At 39.8% G+C, this 18433-nt stretch overlaps 1 protein-coding gene across 2 annotated transcripts in view; it reads left to right on the top strand.

Annotated features, from left to right (window-relative positions):
- Positions 1-8426: 8426 nt before the first annotated feature.
- Positions 8427-18433, top strand: part of LOC120802029 (rho GTPase-activating protein 6-like) — an 18667-nt gene continuing 8660 nt past the window's right edge. The window contains exon 1 of one of the 2 annotated variants that reach the window (XM_040149460.1): positions 8427-8682. In XM_040149460.1, coding sequence (XP_040005394.1) covers positions 8536-8682 — 147 coding nt within the window. In that variant the 5' untranslated portion in view covers positions 8427-8535. Of the gene's footprint in view, positions 8683-15788; positions 15897-18433 lie in introns of those variants that run through there. The other variant, XM_040149461.1, reaches the window with a different exon arrangement.

The raw sequence follows: 18433 nt of genomic DNA, 5'->3' as shown, positions 1-18433 counted from the left end.
ATTTCCATCAGGAGTTGGTAAAGACCGAAAACGGAGACAAACTAGAGACCATCTTGCAATGGCATCAGTCCAGCCGCGACGCCCGTCAACATGTTGAGGTTCCGACCGATAAGTACTCAGTAGTCATTACTACACTGTTACATGAGTACTCAGTAACAATGACCATATTGGTTGGACCACACCCATCTTCGAACTCAGCCTTCATTTTGATCTCAGCTACACACCTGTAAAGTTTGGTGACTGCATCTTGCACGGTTGTGACGCATTCGCCGTGACAAATTCTGTCCACAGACAAACACACAGACAGTATAAACACCCGCCAAAGTATTCAAACTGTACTCTGTGGTAGCTCCCACTGAAGTAGGTGTCTCCATGACCTCATTTTGCCATGATGATATAGACACACACACACACACACACACACACACACACACACACACACACACACACACACACACACACACACACACACAGACTCACAAGGTGGAAACAATACCAGCCACCCTGTCGCAGCTGGTAAAGAGAGTGAATATTGAACTTACATTCATCAGGTGGCCAGTAACACAACTCCAAATGAATGTTAATGTTGCTACATAACTGCTGCATATGTACATTTTTGTAAATGTTTGCTAACAAGTTTGCCATATCAGCTTAAAAAGTGATGATATGTCAGCGTTGTGTTTGCAACATGTTTCCACTGCCCCCAAGTGAACAAAAGAATCAGTTACTGCAGATTTAAGTATCCCAGTAAATCAAGCCAGTGAGTGAGTAACTGGACCCTTGAACTGACACATCGAAATGAAATGCAGCCATCAACTGATTATGGTTATTAACTACAGCCGAGCTTTTCCTACTATTGAATGTCAAAACATGGCTGCAAATTGCAGCGCTATAGATGTTTAATTACATCGAGCATCTACAGTATAATCTAGAGTCTTGCAACACTGATGTTTTGGTGTAGAACTCTATATAACCATACATTGGTTTCAGCACGCTACTGTCACTCAGGTGCAAAGACATAAAAAGAAGAGTTCTTGTGAAAGTTGTAGACACCAATTATCTTCAAAGGAACTGTGAATCTCAAAGGAGAACCTCAGCAGTCCCACAGGAACATACATCATTACTGTGGATTGCTGACCTTCAGCAATCCGCATCACAACAACAAAGACAATACAAACAAAATCAATTCCTTGTTCTCCAAAAGCGTTACCTGAGTCAATCATTAATTCTCATCAGAAGGATTGATGAAAGGCTGAGGTGAAAGGCTAAACTGAGTCTGTTACCCTCTGACGCATGTGTGGTCTTAGCAATCAAAAGTCTTTGTTCAATGACTACCGTCCGTGCACTCCGTCTTAGAGATATGATAGTTGTGTAATCAGTAATCACCCCAGGCTGTATACAGTAAGCACCGAACACAGATCCACAGCACGCTACTCACTGAATGACAGTGAAGATGCCGAGTTCATTGTCGTCTGGGTCCATTGCTGATGACAAGTCTTTAATGCAGTACTTGTTTCAGTTTTTCCTGTCCAGGCCTTTCAAGCCTCTTTCACTCATGTGTGCTCCCGTCCTTTCTCCGGACTCCAAAGTTTCCCCCCGCTTGATTCAGATTTTCCATAGGCAACTGAGCTTGTCTGGCTAAGGCACTCAGATATGATTACATACAGTGCCCCTGTCCAAGTGAGTGGCCACTGCCCCGGGGGAGGAGACTGAGCTCGTCGCTTCTGCCTCAGTAATGAAATAACATCACATTCCGGGCCAGTGCATCAGAAAACACAGAGGATCAATGCTGAACAGCTGGACTCCAGTGGGTTGCTGTATTCGTTAAGGCTGCCTCAATGAACAAGGCTCTCATGAAAAACATGTTCTGTTTGGATGAAATTCACCTGTGGTGTTTTCATATTTCCGCTCAATCCCACTGGTCATAGCAGGAGAGTTAAAACATACTTGAGTGTTTCCAGTTGGGGCAATCACAAACATCAGTGTTTTATCTTGATGCTATTATTTACAACATTTCAGCGCATAACGAAATTTCAGTATCTGAAATATTAATCTGATCCCTGATAGAGGCATTTGGAAATGGCATGTGTTTTATCATCCACGAGAGCTTAAAAATTAAGCTTCAACCGTAATCCAGACTTTATCACTATCTGCCTGCCAACTGTCACCCTTCACAGAGCCAAACCTAAGTCCTGTATAAACCATGGAATTAGATCTTAACCTAAATGTTATACAGTAACATCAGGTGTTATTATCATAATTTCAATAGTTTTATACACATCTATTGTCAAATAGTGTCGCTTGTGATACTGTATTTTTATTCTAATAAATACAGTATATTTTATATCCACATTTTGGGATTTTTAGGGCATTCTCCATGGCATTTTAACATCATGATACTTCACGCTGGATTATGCCATGCAGAATCTTTCATGCGTGAATGGCATACACAGTCTTCCATTAGTTATGAACTGAGGCACGTGTCTTTGCCTCTGCGAGCAAATGGACCTGCTTGCATAACACATCCCATGCCATGTACACACAGCAGTCTATGATAACCGAAAGTAAAGCTTCCTATATAACAACATGACAATGTAACCGAACGTCTGAACTATATGTATAGCTCCGTGTTATTGTTTTAGTAATTCATAAGGTGCAAATTGGGCACACGGTTTCTCTTTATACATATACAGTAGCTGTGCATGACCATATGGCCGCAGTGGAACGCCGTGTGAGGTTAAAGCAGACAAAAGCAGACCTTTCAGACAAATACTGCACATGAATCCATCCAATCATGTGGCCTGATGCAGTGCCCTGGGCCTCAGCGCGCTGCATCAGTGGCCTGTTTTTCTGTGACACACAGTGGCCACAGCACTTAGAGTGGGAATGGGGAATGTGCAAAGTGCAATAAAGCGGCACATTGTACATGACAAAGAATCCAATTTAGCATGTGGTCAAGGGGTCACATCAGTGATGATTTAAGATCTTGATGATAGGCAGTATGTGTTCTGAGACTCATCTGATTAAATGTGCCGTTCACTGTGTGTGGGTTGGACGGCTCATTTGTTTCCCTGGAACAATGTGAAGCTGCATGCTTCTTTGCAAATTGCTCTGACAGCTTACATGACTGCAACACATGCAGTGCTTCTGAATTTTTGATTAATTAGTAAATTACACTTAAGGGCACAGGAAACATAAAACATCCCGCTGCTCTAAAATAAATAGTAAATGGTAGCTAAAAAACAACAACCAAAAGCAACGGCTGCAGTTACTTCAGCATACAAAAGATATGAAAATGCAAAGCAAGAAGATACAAGTTGATTTTCAGTCCATCAAAGCAGATTTGTGCCTTACATAATAACAGTAGAAGTGACTTTTTCATTACTTTATGGAGCAGAACAAACAGTGGATGCAGTCATTTGCATAAAATGATGAGAGTCGCTCCATGCAGAACAGAAAACTCATAATATTATAATATGAGCTATTGCTTGGCCCTCACTAAAGGTTACAGATGTATTTGTAAAAGCTGTTGACTGCATTAATTCCAATAATGTGTTTTGCACTATTTGGCCACACATTTTATTCAGGATCATTATCTTTTTTGCCATCACACGAGAATGTCAAATAGGTCATTAATCATAATTAATTAAACAAGTTGGAAACGCATTTACAGAGTCGGACAAAGCCTTTGCTCTCATCAAAGTCTGAAAGGTGCTTTTGCTGTTGGAATTAAACATTAACATTCAAGTACAATATTTAATGAAAAAGCTTTTTCAGAAAATCATTCATCATTATATTTTCTTGGGTCAGTAAAATAGAACACTAACATTCCCAACAAGCATAAAAGCAACCCTCTCAGTAGGCTGTTAAACATATTAATACCATAGACAGGAAGTACACAGAAAACAATCGCAGTCAAAGAGATCCCAGGATATCGCATTCCTCAAATCAGATAGCCACTCTTGTGTCAACACACTACAGAAGCTCCTCCCTGCTGCCCTGGGAGGATAGGATTCACAGCATCCAGCAATTATCTGTAATGTGGGAGAAAAATCAATGTGCACATGGAAAGCTGTTAAGGTCACCAAGCCGATGTTGTCACTTGAATCAGACGCACCGTGTTGCTGCAGGCTGGGCTCCAAGCCAATCAGCCAGCATCTGTGAGAACACACATCATTTGTAATGCCGTGGATTATGATAACTATTAGCCTGATGATATGGAAGTAATTGGTTTTCGCGTGTGATCCTGGTAGAATGGAAAATTATCACTGATTTCAGTCATCTATTAATAAATATAAAAGCTATCATTTTAAATACAAATCATTTCACATAACTTGGTTGATTTTGTTAGTTTTTATACCTCAGTCCTAAAGAAACAATATTTCTCTTTAACTGTATTATTTTTCATAGTTATACATAGTTATAGTTTAGTTTTAGTCTAGGTTTTATACCTCAGTCCTAAAGAAACTAAATGTTCTTTCAATTGTGTTTTTTATAGTTGGAGTAAACTATAAACTTTTTGAACTTGAACTTAAAAGAGAATTCACTCACTTAATCTATACATGCACAGTAATATATTTGACATGTTACCCAAATTCCTGAAAGGTATAATACGGATGGGTGGGGGACATGTTTCAACCCTAAATATTATAAATTGCTGAGCACTAAACATCTCTCTTGTCAGTCATTTTGAAATTCGTGGGAGAAAAGACCTGAAATAGCCTCAGACTCACCTCCGCCGCTCTTGGTTTTTGTCCAAATTACTGCTAACATAAATTTCATTCTTGCCTGTATTGTCAATTTCCATGTCTTCTCTCTCAGACAGATACAAACAACTGAAGCTAATGGAGGGCAAGCATCGAGTGTGCCCTCTCTGAGGGTGAGAAGATCCCAGCCGCACTGTAAGGGGAGGGGAGGCCTCCTTGAGATATTGATGGTCTGGTGTAAATTCTATTAATGGCAAGGGGATATTGAGAAGAATGAAAAATCAATACCTTGTGGCCAGTAATATTTGAAGGATCAGGCTTGGAGTTGAAATGTGAGATGGCATGGCCTCGCCCTAATGCAGAGACTGCCTCTGTGAGTGCTTAATCAAGTGCTTGTCTGACATCTAGATTGCATTTTCCTCTCACCATTACTCCCATTTTCCCCCTTCACTGTAGAGAGGAGATGTGCTATCAAAAATAAGAGATGGTAATTGGAGTAATAATAGCAGTCACCAATCTGATACAGCCTCAGTCTACTAAACAGATTGAAAATTGTGTTTTGTCTTAGGGTCTCAGTTTTCAAAAGATAAATGCAGTGCGTTTCACTTCTGCACCAAATGCATTTAAACTAGGGTTGCAAACACATGAGCCATACACTTGTTTAATTGGGTCTGTGATGACTCACTGAGTTAAAATTGTGCATCTCTGCTGTGTTAAAGTGAACCCTACCCCTTTGTTGAGACCGTGGCCAAAGAAGAGGAGACAGACAACACAATCATGCAATCAAACTGTGTCTCCTACCAACATAACAGGCCTTTAAAAATATCCTTTGCAACGATTTGAGACAGCTCGTAGGAGTTGTTTCTCAATATCTGCACACTAATGGCAGGTGTCATAAAATGTCACTCTCTTTCGGTGCCCCACTAGGACAGATTCTAGCTTTAATGTGTGCTTAACAGCGCACCAGCACAGACAAGTGACAGAAGGGAGGCACTGCATAAAATCAGGGCTAAGCTACGTTCTGCTAATAATGCAATAATCCTTGATTTACATTTTTTCATATACTAGTCACAGCATATTATGTACTTTCAGCAGAACTTGTCTATGGCATGTTGTATGGTAGCTACACGGGTTTGACTTCAAGAGTTTTTAGTGTACTTAAATATGAAATGGTTGCAGTCTGACTCAAGAAATATCTCTGTTTTGATGGCATTTCAGCATATTTCATGTTTCAGTTTTAACTGCAGTAAAATCCAATCTAATAGTCTGAAGCCTGGAGTAAAAGTTGCCTTTGTGAAGCTTATACTGTTCTGTTTTTGTCAGATTTAACTCTTATTTTGGGGTGCTCCCCATAATCATTTGCACCATTGTGATATTTATAGTGTATTTATAGTGTAAAGGTAATTCTGTGTTATGATATTTTGTCCACAAAATGCAGTCCAACAACACTGCAAACCATGACATGATATAAGAATCACAAAGGTAGAAATCTTTTTTTATTGTATCTAATTGCATTGTATTGTACAGGAATTGTATTCACTGCGTCTAAATCCTGTTTCTGTGAGCAAGAACAACTTGCCCTGGGCCCCCAGATCCCCAGGGCCCCCCCCCCCCTGAATCCCCGGGTTCATTGTGTGGGTAATAGGATCCTGGCTGCTCATTTTTGCCTCGGTGCCCCCGAGCAGGTTAATCTGCTCAACGCAGGTAAATTCTCCAAGTGGGTGCCTGGCACTACACATCCTGCCTTGACTCAGTTGATGCTTAAGAAACAAGGTGGTCGTATTATCGCCATCTAGTGGCCAGTAGCCCTACCGGCCGTGCCATGCTGACTCATCCACAGCCTGTGGGCTACACACAAAATCGGAGTATGAGATCCCATTTAATGTCCTTCAGAAATCACCAATAAGTCCTCATGTACATACTATATCTGAGTTGGCCGGTACACCAGTGTTAGAAATTTAGAAATATGTAATATTAACATTAGGTCACTTAAAAAAAATATCTTTTAAGCTAAAGGCACTATTGTAGACCAACATTTTGGTCATCGTATCCTCATCACAGGTCTTGGCCTCACATAGAGAAGCCAATGCAAAAGAATCGAAATGCAACCAGCGAGCCTGTTTTCTTATCCCCCTCAAGATCTAATAGCATTAGAGGATTGACCTAATAAATCACTAGGAAAAATGACCTCCCCCATACATCCCCAGGAACCTCCGGGGTTCCGTTGAGACGGCAATCTTAAACAGCATTCCTAGCAGCGGGCTGCTCACTGTAGTGCTCATTATATTTCTACAGTATAATAGTGCACTGTACAATAAAGAGCCTGTGGGAAAGCCATTTAGCGAATCAAGGGAGTTATCATCATTTGCATTAATATATGAATTGCATTTTATTATTGTGGCAATTACATGGACAACTTTAAAAAAAAAAATGTTATCTTCCACTAGAAGTATTAATGTAAATATCGGAAATCAAACCAAACTCGGTTTTGGGAGGTATTCCAAAAGCCCAGTGATAGGACCTGTGGGCTATCAGTGTCATTTATTCTGACATCCTTTGCAAGGTTAGTTGATGTAAGCTCCCAAGGTTGCACTTACCCCACTGAGAAATGACATAACGGGAAGTCTGATGAAAATCTGCTGGGACACTTACTCCAAACCTCGGCACCACCAAATAAGTTGATCAAACGCAGAGCCGCCCTCTTATCACCACTTCCCCTGTCTGTTTGGTGGACTCTGGTATCTGATGAATCCTTATCCTGGCCATGCAGTGCTGGTTCACATGTCATGTTATCAAACAGTTCCCTTCCCCAGGGCTCCCACAGGAAGGGTTTGTTCCCAGGACACTACATGCTAAGTATCTCTTACGGTGAGGAAAAACTGCAGTGTGGTCAAGAGAGGACTGTGAATTTGGGCATAGTTCTGTCCAGTGTTTTTCTCACTATGATGGTCTCACAATACTCAACACATGTGAGCGCCAAATGTTTCTTCTTCTTTTTTTCCCTTTTTTTTCTCTCCAAAGGTTACTTTTAACAGTTATGTTGAAGTTTGTTTGATGTATCCTGGTTTTGAACGTCCGCCACTGGAAATTCAGATACTGCATGTTCTTGCAAATCATCTACTTACATTTATTACACTTACATTTTTAGATCAGTTTAATCAACACTGGCCCAGTTACCCTACAACTCATGTCATATAATCAGATTACAGGACGCTGCAGCATTATACAGTTTATACAGTGCACTTGGCGGCCTAGAAACAATAAGGTTCTTTCTCACAATATTAATTCTTCGAGTAATTTTTAAAGTTTATGTATTACATTATTTCATTACAAATACCGCTATAGGCCTACTAGAATATTTTATTTGTTTCTAGTGGTTCGTTTTTGTTTTTTGTTTTTTTTTTAACAAACTGCATGGATCATATTTGAAAGCTTAATTGCCTTTGTGTTTACACTGCTGGTGTGCATAATAATTCACCTTTATAAATTAACAGAGCCCCCCCCCCAGCGCCTCGATGTATACGTCATTGTTTGTTTTGGTGTTTGGGGGGTGAACATACATTTTGTCGTTACTTTTAATCGTGACTAAAACTTTGAAAGGAGGAAGTACTGAGTCAGAGAATGTGGGAGGTGGATGGGGTGACAGGGGACCGCAGGCGCGTATTTCATAATACTACGCGCGGTGAGGCGCAGGGGACCTGCTGCTGCTGCTGCTGCTGCTGCCGCCGTGAAACGGCGCTGCGCCTTTCGTTGCGTCTGGACTTGTGGCAGGGACATGAATCTCCCTTTACACCTGTTTATCCACAACCCGACCAACTAAAAGAGAGATATGGCCGCTCAAGGATTGTTTAGCAGTGTTTTCTCCTGCTCTCTGAGCCCCAAGACCATTTCCAAGCGGAGACTGAGGCAGACCAGGAGCCTGGACCCGGCGTTGATGCGACATGATAGTGCCGACGCTGAGGAGACGTCGTATAAGGTCAGTGACCCGGTGGCTTCGGGTGATGGTACCCGATTTCACATTTGATTGCCTGAGATGTCAGGGAGCACCCAGAAAGCCTTTTTTTTTTCCCCCCCTAAAGATAACTGGACTAGACTGAACTTGTCGACCTGATCCCTCCAGTGATATAGATATTAGATCAGGTCGCAGTGATAATAAGGTTTGTAGGCGTTGTTGGCCCCTGAATGATTTTGATGGTGGTGACTGCGATGATAGCAAATTGGCAGTATGAGTGTTCATAAACCGCGGGGGCGGCAGCTCTCCAAGAACTTGGCTGGCTTGCGCGATCCCGAATGTTTCCTTGTGTTCGTTTCGGATTGCTGTTTCGTTCGGTCATTGCACACACGAAGTACTCCTTACAAGAATTAAACCTCAGGGGCGCACAGCCTACCCAGTATCCGAATTCACTCTTGCAACATCACCACGGCTGTGACCACTGGGACACACGCGTTACCTTTATGCGTGGAGCCCTGACGCACCATGGTTTTGTTGCTCTGTCACCGGACGCCAAAGAGGATTCAACTCATTCCTTTTTTGCCGAAATGATGTCAGCAGAGGCCTTTGCTTGTGCTAACTTGCCGATGTCTGTTGAAAGGGGTGTGACTGGAAAACTTTGCCGTGTTCGGCAAGTGTTTCTCACTGAGAGAGAGAGAGAAAAAAAAAAAAAGAGGCTTATTTTCTCACATCATTACACAAACTTTAAGGCGGAGTTCAGGAAAAAGAGTGAAAGTGGTCGTGATGGGTGTTGATTTAATCATTTCTTGTACAAAAATGGCAAACAGGTATATAATGCAATTATCCCAAGTTATCAAATGTGTGCATTGTGAATCTTCGCATAGCCCTTTACAGGTCTGTTATTCTTAAATAACTGCATATGAGCCTGAAAACCTATAATTTCATGGGTATTCCATCTTGGTTACAAGAGTTTTCTCTTAGATCTGTTTCCATTTAAAATGAGGCATTTACTTTACTTTTGCCATTTCAAAAATTAAAAAAACAAAACAAAACAAAGAAATTCTTCACTTCAAATTGAGGAAAAGAATTTCTATTAATTTTATAAATTTATTTATGCATTCATTTATCTGTAGCCCCAAAGACGAAATGTATTATCACACCACGTAAAGCAGCAGTAGGAGTGCAGTGCATGCACAGTTAAAAGCACTGACATTTCTGTTATAGTGCCTCTCTGTATTACCAAGGAAAACAAATCACTTGGGGGGGGGGGGCTGTACACTTGAAAAAAGACTACTGTCCCTGGTGTTCGACTTAATGAGAAGGTGCCTTTCTATATCATATAATTAGCAGATAAGAGGGGGAAAATGTTTTAACACATATTTAATTTAATATCCATTACAATAGCCATTTGCATGTCCTTTTGTGTTAGAGATAAATCTATTTTAGATTTTTAGGATTAAGCTATGTCATTAGTCATAATTTGAGCCTATCTGTACTGCTGCACTTAATTTTGGTCCTCATAGTAACACTGTTTGTTTAGTATAATGGAAATGTGTTACAGATGTGGCATTATAATAGGCTTGTAATGGATACTAGGTATCTGGTCTCTCTTTCAGTCTTCAAACAAAAACCTACAAACATATCCTACAGCCAGCGCTCTTAGAAATGTAATCATAGTAAATCTGAATGAAGCTGATTAATATTGGAGACAGCTCTGTGTCAGAGAGGATATTTAATGTGATCTATAACTTTGGGGAGTTCTTGTGTGCGGCCTACACCATTATCCTCAGAGTGCTGCACTACAGCCTAGGTTTTGCCAGGCATTGTAAAACTTTTAACTCCACTGCAGATAACAACCTCAGATATATTGCAAAAATGTAGTTGTTATAGATTTTCTCATTAATAAGTGATGATTCTTACAACTACTAAGGCCTTTCAGGGTATTTGTAAACAGTACAGCTGCACAGTACTACTGTGTTTTAGAGCTCCAACAGCCCACTGCGAAAAACTAGCCACTCTAGCCAGTTGAGTTGAAGTCTTATGTGTGAGGTCTTTCCTGGAGACTCACAGGACCACGCTGTTGGCTTATACTGATAGTAAGTGAAGGCCTTATTCTATGCAAACCCCACTCCAAGTCGGTAATGAAACTCACATTTTCAGGGTGTGCAAATATCCAACCAGCAGTTCCTTCAGAAACAATGGTATCTAAGAGACAGTCACAGTAACGTTGGTGAAGTCAGGTTGACAGTATTTCCCCCTTTGCAAAAAAAACCCGCTGTATTTCCATCCAATAACAGCCCCAGCTCTATAAGACTCTCCTTTTATGAGATGTACGATATGTCTTGTACCTTAGGCCATCCGGGCCTCTTATTAAAAAGCATACCAGATGCTAGAGCTTGCTAATGATGAGTTTACGATCAGTGAAAATCCATCACTGCAGTGTGTTTAGTTATACCAAGTGTATGTGTATGACGTGTATGATTCAAATGATCAGAAAGTGGTAACTGAGTGTAACGTGATCCTGGCATGGAAACACACCACTTCCATTGTTTAAAAAGGAGTGTCAGAGCGGCATTTTCGATCTATGTTATAAATTACCTTGTGTTTTCCATAGGCTGAATGTCACTGTGCTCTATTAGAAGCGTACTCACCCAGGGTCTCAGTAGTCTGAGCTGAGATGAAAAGCAGAGACATCTGGTTTACATGAAGAAAAGCCTCAACTCTTATTTCTCACAGTACAGCAGCATGACCTGATCCTTGGCTACAGTCCCTCAGGCACATATTTCTTCCCACAGGAGACTGTCCGTTTGTATGGCACGAAACTAAACCTGCTGGCTTGCAAGTCCAGCACCATGGCATCCCAGTTTGTGTCTGATTAGAGTAAAAATACACTGTGGGTTTGATATAAGATCATTGTTTCACATCAAATCAATCAAATCTCTCTTTCAAGTACCTTTGTATGAATAAATAGCTGACATATATGATCTGCTTAGTGTAAGTCAGCGTTTATTCCCAGCCTCGTTAGCTGGATACTTCTACTGAATAACCAAATACAGTTCTCAGTCTCTCTATGAAAATACAGCATGTGTCTCAAGTAAGAAAAGGGTGACATAATATGGTGAAAAAATGACTTAAGTGGGTGTTTTCAAAGTGCCAAATAAACTTATAGAAGAATGGTATTTGAACAGGTTGGTTATTATTTAGACAAAGTGTCTTTACTCTTCCCCCGTTCTCCTCTATCTATCACACTCAACAGTGGAGCAGTGCCTTTGATCTGCACGGATCTCCTGTGTACATCTTCCTTCCAGCATTTTATGCTATAGAACTGATCTATAAGTCTTTTGAATGCCCTTGAATACCATGAGAGAAATTATAACTGCCCCACTTCGAGTCAGTTAATGTTTAATCTGACTGTGGCGGATCATTTCTCTGATCCACATAAGTGCCTAGCATTAGGTACAGTGACATTTTAGATTAATTCAAAATGGTTTTGCATTTTCATCATGGGCTGTTATTGGACTAACCTTTGGATATGAAGACCTTGTGAGATATTGGAATTTATTGCCTTTTCATTAAATCCTCTATGTAAAATCCACCTTATTAACTGTCATTCAGTCTCTTTTTCTTTTTCTACAGCATACTTTAATAGTGTACACATGAAACTGTGTCTGTGGGAGACGATGCCTTTGAAAGGACCCCGGGCAGTGTGTGATATATGCTTCATTTATTTGATATAATGCAACACCCCTTTAGAGAAATACTTTTGAAAGTCACTCTAAACCAGCAGATCAGATATGCAGCTTATAGAATACTGTAGATCTCGATTTGCTTGTGTTTCTCCTAGGAAGTTAGCAAACTGCAGGAACTTATAAAGCCTTTAGAGGGAGTCATTCATCATTTTGATATAGTGATGTAGTGACCAAATGAGGACATTAATCACTGGGACTACGATTAAGAGTTGGCAGGAGGTAGTATCCAAAGGTGTGTGCACAGACTTTGTATCAAGCAAAATGCTTAAATTGTTTTATAAAATGTACGTGACTATCTTGTTGCTGTTGTTTATTTTTAGTACTGCAGCTTTGTTGCATGTTGCCTCATTATTAGATTTTTGTGTGTGTGTGTGTGTGTGTGTGTGTGATAAAGTAGCACCAGCTATTGCTCCACATATTTCAAATGCTATTTTAATTTTATCGTCATTCTCTTTATCTCAGGCTGGAGGAGGCTAAATTTATAGTTCTGTGGTAGATGGAATGATTGTGTTTTATTTTTGCCTGTATGAAAGCTGTTCTCTGGGCTTTAGATTCACTCTTAACCCATATAGGGGTTAGTTGATTCTTTGTTTATTCCATATCATTAATGAAATGTAGCTATAAATTTACATTCTAATTTAACATGCTAGTAAGCAAAGTGGCAAGCTTAATTCTGAAATAGAAAAATTTGCAATACTAAATTTCGAACTGTAAAAAAAAAAAAAAAAAGATGTGTCATAAAACACATCTGAGTGTCCGATGACTCCTTGAATATATTGGCTGAATGATGAATGATGCAGAGAGAGAAAGGTCTAAGAGTACTGTGTGTTGTAGTGTTTAGATGGAAAGTCATCTGCATTCCTCTGAGCACCATGGAGGACAGTTGGCCTGAAGGAGAAAGAGCTTGCAGGAAACTGAAAACTGTTCTCTGTTACAAAGCCACTTAAATCTCTCAAAATGAACTTAACTTTGTTAAATGCAAGAGGAAATATATTTCAATTAAAATTCAGCCAAATTAGACCATCATGAGATGCCAAACCTTTCCATTGAAACCCATGCTAGTGAACTTAACAATGGTAACAGGGAAATCTGTCAAAGGAACAAGCATGTTCAATGTTGAGGTTTACTGTTTTCAAGTACTACTAACGATAAGTTGTAGCTTAAAGAATTCTCAAAGTGAATGTGGATTTCTCCATCCAACATCACATTCAAAATGGTTTGTTTCTCTGTGACACGCCGCTTCCTGTTTATCATCACCCTCCGTAGCACCGACAAGCTCATTCCAGCGCTCCAGGAAGCGAAAGCCGTTCAAAGCTACTCCAGTATACCTAAGACATAATCTAGAACAGAAACATATGGGAAAGCCACCTGATTTTGCTTAAAATATGTCACTAGAACCGAAGATACAAGATCTTTAACTGAGGTTACCTTTGGCTACCGGTGCTCTGAAACATCAACCAGAGGGAGGCAACTCATCCTCCTTGCAGAGGGGTGACCGTGGGGAGACTGCCGCTGTAGCTATGGTCTTCCTGTGAAAGCTACTGTACATATCAATTAGGCTGCTGCCACCTCAGTCTGACTACCATGGTCCACCTACACGGCTTTTTTCTCTTAATTTGCCTGATTAGACCTCTTCTCAGTACTGTGTTAATGGTACCAACTGTGCTTAACTGACCTCTCTATCACTGTCTTGTTGCATCTGTCAACAAAGAGGGAAAAACACAGGTGTTAGGAATAACATTAACAATGGCTCTGTCCTATTCAAGTTTTCCAGTAAGCTGTGACAGTGAGTTAGCATGCACAATACCAGGGCCCTGACATTGAGGCAGATAAACAGAATTCAGCCATGGCAATTTTATTATTTACAAATGTGCTTTTCTTACTGTTTCATGCCAAAATGTCTTCCATGGAAAAGGACTATTGGCAGTTTTGAGTTTAGGGACCTCATGTAATTTCCTGCGTAGAGTCATTTAAATTTTTTTATTAAAAGAATTCTGGCCAAGATCTGTACTAAAAATGGCATTTACAGTTGAAAAGGAAACTTGTTGGTGCGCTGTTATTGAACAAAAGACTTTTGTTGTTATTACTTACTGACATACAGTATATTCATTTACCAATATACTGTATCTGCAATCGTTGCTATCAACTAATAAATCAGCCTGCTGAATTGAGAGGTTTGCATTACCTCTTTTTCTTTTCAACTGTTTTTAACACGGCTAGTTGTCCTCTCGAGAATGCTGAACGATATAGTGATTAAAAACCAAAATACTTTCAAACAGACTGATAAAGACTCGTAAGATAACCATAAACAGTTATCTGAGTTTAAAAGAAAGGAGTTTTTCCTCTTTTAATTTTTTTAAAGTTAACATTACAGGCATTCGACCTGTTCTTACAGCAGTCAGCAGTCTGAATGCAAAAGGTTTGACCCATGAGCAGCTACAATAAAAACCCACGAGATCCCCCAAATTACACATTTACACACACACACACACACACACACACACACACACACACACACACACACAAATACATTCTCGCAAACCTCTAGTGTCTAGCAATGCAGATAAATTTGGATTTATTTCACCGTCCTTAGACAGTTTGTCTGTGAGATTTCTGTAAGATTAGGTTAGTTTAGCTTATCTTGATGAGCAACATTCAGTCACCAAGCTAAAAATTCAGAGGTTAGGTACCTGGATATTAAGTTTTGACCTGATAATTGATACAATACACATAACTAGCACACATAGCAGCTTAAATCTGTTCACTTTTGTCCTCTTGGTTAATTTTGGATAGATTTCATAACTATGGTGCTGAATTGTAATTTTTTCTTGTTTGCTTTTATTTATTTTAGTATACTATATCTATACTATATCTAAATCCGCGCCTTTGCTTCCTCGTTCTCCATAGCAACGGTGGCCGCTGAGGCTCATGGGTATTTTAGTATTTGCGGCGATAAACCGCGCTCCAGAAAAAAAAAATATATATATTTTTAAATAAACTGGGTTGGGTGAACCTTTAAAATGCAGCACACTAGGTATCAATGAGACACTCTTGATAGGGACCGTTGTTACGGTTTTACCACCTTACCGCAGTATTCCCAGTCGAGAAAATGACTTTTTTGCATGACTAACCCTACCCGTCTGTGATGAGTACAGGTAAGACGGCAGCGCCTCTGTTGTTAACTTGTGACCCGGCATGGAGAGCACTGGCCCCTCCTATCGGCGGTATCAGTGTTACTCGAGGGGACAGCGTCTCACCGTCATGTGGAGTTAACTTGAACTTTGAGGCGCTTTTTTTTTTTTTTTTTTGCTCTGCGAGCATGTGGGCTGTATCCATGCGGGGCGTTCCGCCGGGAGTCAAATGGCGTCGGTTGCTCGGGCGTCCGGGTCGTCGAGCGGTGGTCCGCAAGTTTGAGGGGCGACGTCTCGTCCGTCGCGACCAGTGTTCGTGATGGGGGCTCCGCTTCTCCAACGGGGCATCACCTATCTTGTGAGTAGCGTCTGTTTCTGGAGGTCTCCCGGATGTCACGGATGTAGGGGGACATCACTTGAGTTAAATAACAAAGCGACGTGAGACGTTACCACAAGACATGTAATGTTACTTGGAGTTAGCCAGAATTGTGTAAGACGTGTGTAAGGATCAAAAGTTTAACCTCTTACATTTAAGTGTTATAATAAACATATTTCTTTTTTTTTTATCGAGCCTTGTCATTTTATTGAAAGCCCTCCCAGGTAGCACCATCGCCTGAGCTATTCATTGTTTATTTTATTCTCTAATAATAATAGAGATTTACTAACTATTGTTTGACATTACGTCGAAAGTAGAGGAAAAAACTAGCAGATGTCTACTCTTGCATGTCAAACAGACTGGAGTGTACTCCCTAGAGCGCATTTATTGATTTATTTAAAGAAAAACAGGATGTGAGTAATTGAATGACTTTTTGTGCTTGTACTAGTAGTTATCAAGTTTTAAAGGACGCTCCAGTGTTATTTTGGTTTTGTCAACACTTATATACATGGTAAAAAAAAAAAAAAAAAAGGCAAGGCAGTGGGTGTAAGGTCTGTAAGCAAATGCAGTTTTTAAACTGAATTGAATTTACTGTAGAAATCTAAACAAACAAATAATGTGGAAAGGGTGTGAGGGCTCTTTTGGAAAACCCTTCCTATAATGGCCCCATTGAATGGTTTCCTGAGTACTTAAGAATATTCATCACCTTACTGGATCTAGTTCAAGTGCTTTTAATCTAACTATATTGTATAAACTCCCATGCACATTTCCTCTCATTGTATTCCAGTGAGCGCTAACAACAAGCTTTGTGTTGGTTTCAACAAGGCCTTAAAATTAGATTTCGGTACCGGTGCACAGCCGAGGAAAGTGCACCATGGTGCGAATTCACTGAAACAGGAGATGGTTTAGATGAATTATCAGTTGATGCATTTAAAGGAATGTGTGCTTTATTGCTGGCTTTGTTGTAACAGTACATAAATCAATGAATTAAAAAAAAAAAAAAAATTGGAACCGTGTTCGAGCCTAATCACTAAATTGATTGTTCAATAATACTGATATAAAAAATTGACAGGTAGCGTTTTTTTTTTTTTAAATCAGTGTGTAGTTCATATGTCAAAAGACAACAAAAACAAGTTTACCCTAAGGCTAGAAGCACTGTTAGGTATCTTTCTACAAAGTCAGATGGCTCATGTTGCTCTAGAAACATCAACTTCTTCCAGCTTTGACAGTGACTGTTTCTTTAACAACTGGGTTGGTTGAGTTGTGTATTTATTTTTTTATTTACTGATCCATCCCCTGACAATTATAATAAGAAGAAATTGTGGATAAGTGAGTCAGTTATGTACAAAGTGATCGTACACTCAAATTTCATGTCTGGACATGATAAACCCAAGGTTCTTGTTATGATGGAATAGCTGAAGAGGTTTTACATTGAAATGCTTTACAAAATACTTGGAATACGACGAACAAAGTCATAGGTTTTGATTTGAGGATGGCATTTCGCTGATGGAGAGAAATTGTGGGCGCCCAGTTCACCATCACATCAGATAGGAAGTAAGTTTCCACTCCCATTTACTCACACCAGAGGAATGTCCGAACAAAATGGGTAGATAACAGTAAACGTGACTCACTAGTTAATTGCAATGCAAACATTGGCATATGAAAAACTGTTTCTTCTTTATTTTCATTGCTGTAGATGGTGCTTACATATATACTACACTTATGTGAGATGATCATTTGTTGCCCCGCTAAAAATTACATTAAGGGATAACGGAATGCATTTGTGATAGATTTATGCTCTGTGTGCGCTCCCATCCAGTGCCCATTCTGCCAGATCTGTGTTGGTTTCTGTCACTGGTTCACTTTATTTACTGTAAAATGCAGAAGTGTAAGGAGATGTGGACACAAGCTACTGAGTACACCAGTTGAATACCTCATGGTAATGTAGGCAATTGACATACAACAGATCAAATTCAATAAGTAAACAGATAACTGACCGTTACCTGCAGTACTATTTTTTTTTTTCTTACATTTTATGTGCTGAACGATTCATTGATTTATTGGCAGATGAATCTGTAATGAAAATAATCATTAGTTGAAGCCCCACATTTGAAACACGTGGAATTTATTAAAATTAGCTTGACTGAAAAGTATACTAATGAATATTCGTTAACTTATTCTTGCTTTTCTTGCTTACAATGCATAATGTCAGCCCTATATCACATCTTTGTGTCGTTAAGACATTATTGTTTTGCTTAACGGTACTGATAGTAGACATAAGTTGCCGATCTGTTGCATATTATTTCCCCAATACTAACTGGGTAAAGTTTAGTAACCACTGCCTTTGCACAGTAAACAAATAGCCAAAGAAAATATGTTTGTCATCTCAAGCTCTCTGTACATGTTTATACTGTACTATATGTGTAACAGAAAAAAGTATGCTTCCGTAGCAGAGTCCTTAAACCTGATTTAATGGGAGTGAGCCACTTTACTGTAAGCCTTATCCTGATAATGAGTTA

This window comes from Xiphias gladius, chromosome 16 (assembly GCF_016859285.1).
Source record: "Xiphias gladius isolate SHS-SW01 ecotype Sanya breed wild chromosome 16, ASM1685928v1, whole genome shotgun sequence".
Classification (NCBI taxonomy): Eukaryota; Metazoa; Chordata; class Actinopteri; order Istiophoriformes; family Xiphiidae; genus Xiphias; species Xiphias gladius.
The sequence above is the reverse complement of the archived record's forward strand: the minus strand, read 5'-3'. Positions and strand labels throughout refer to the sequence as shown.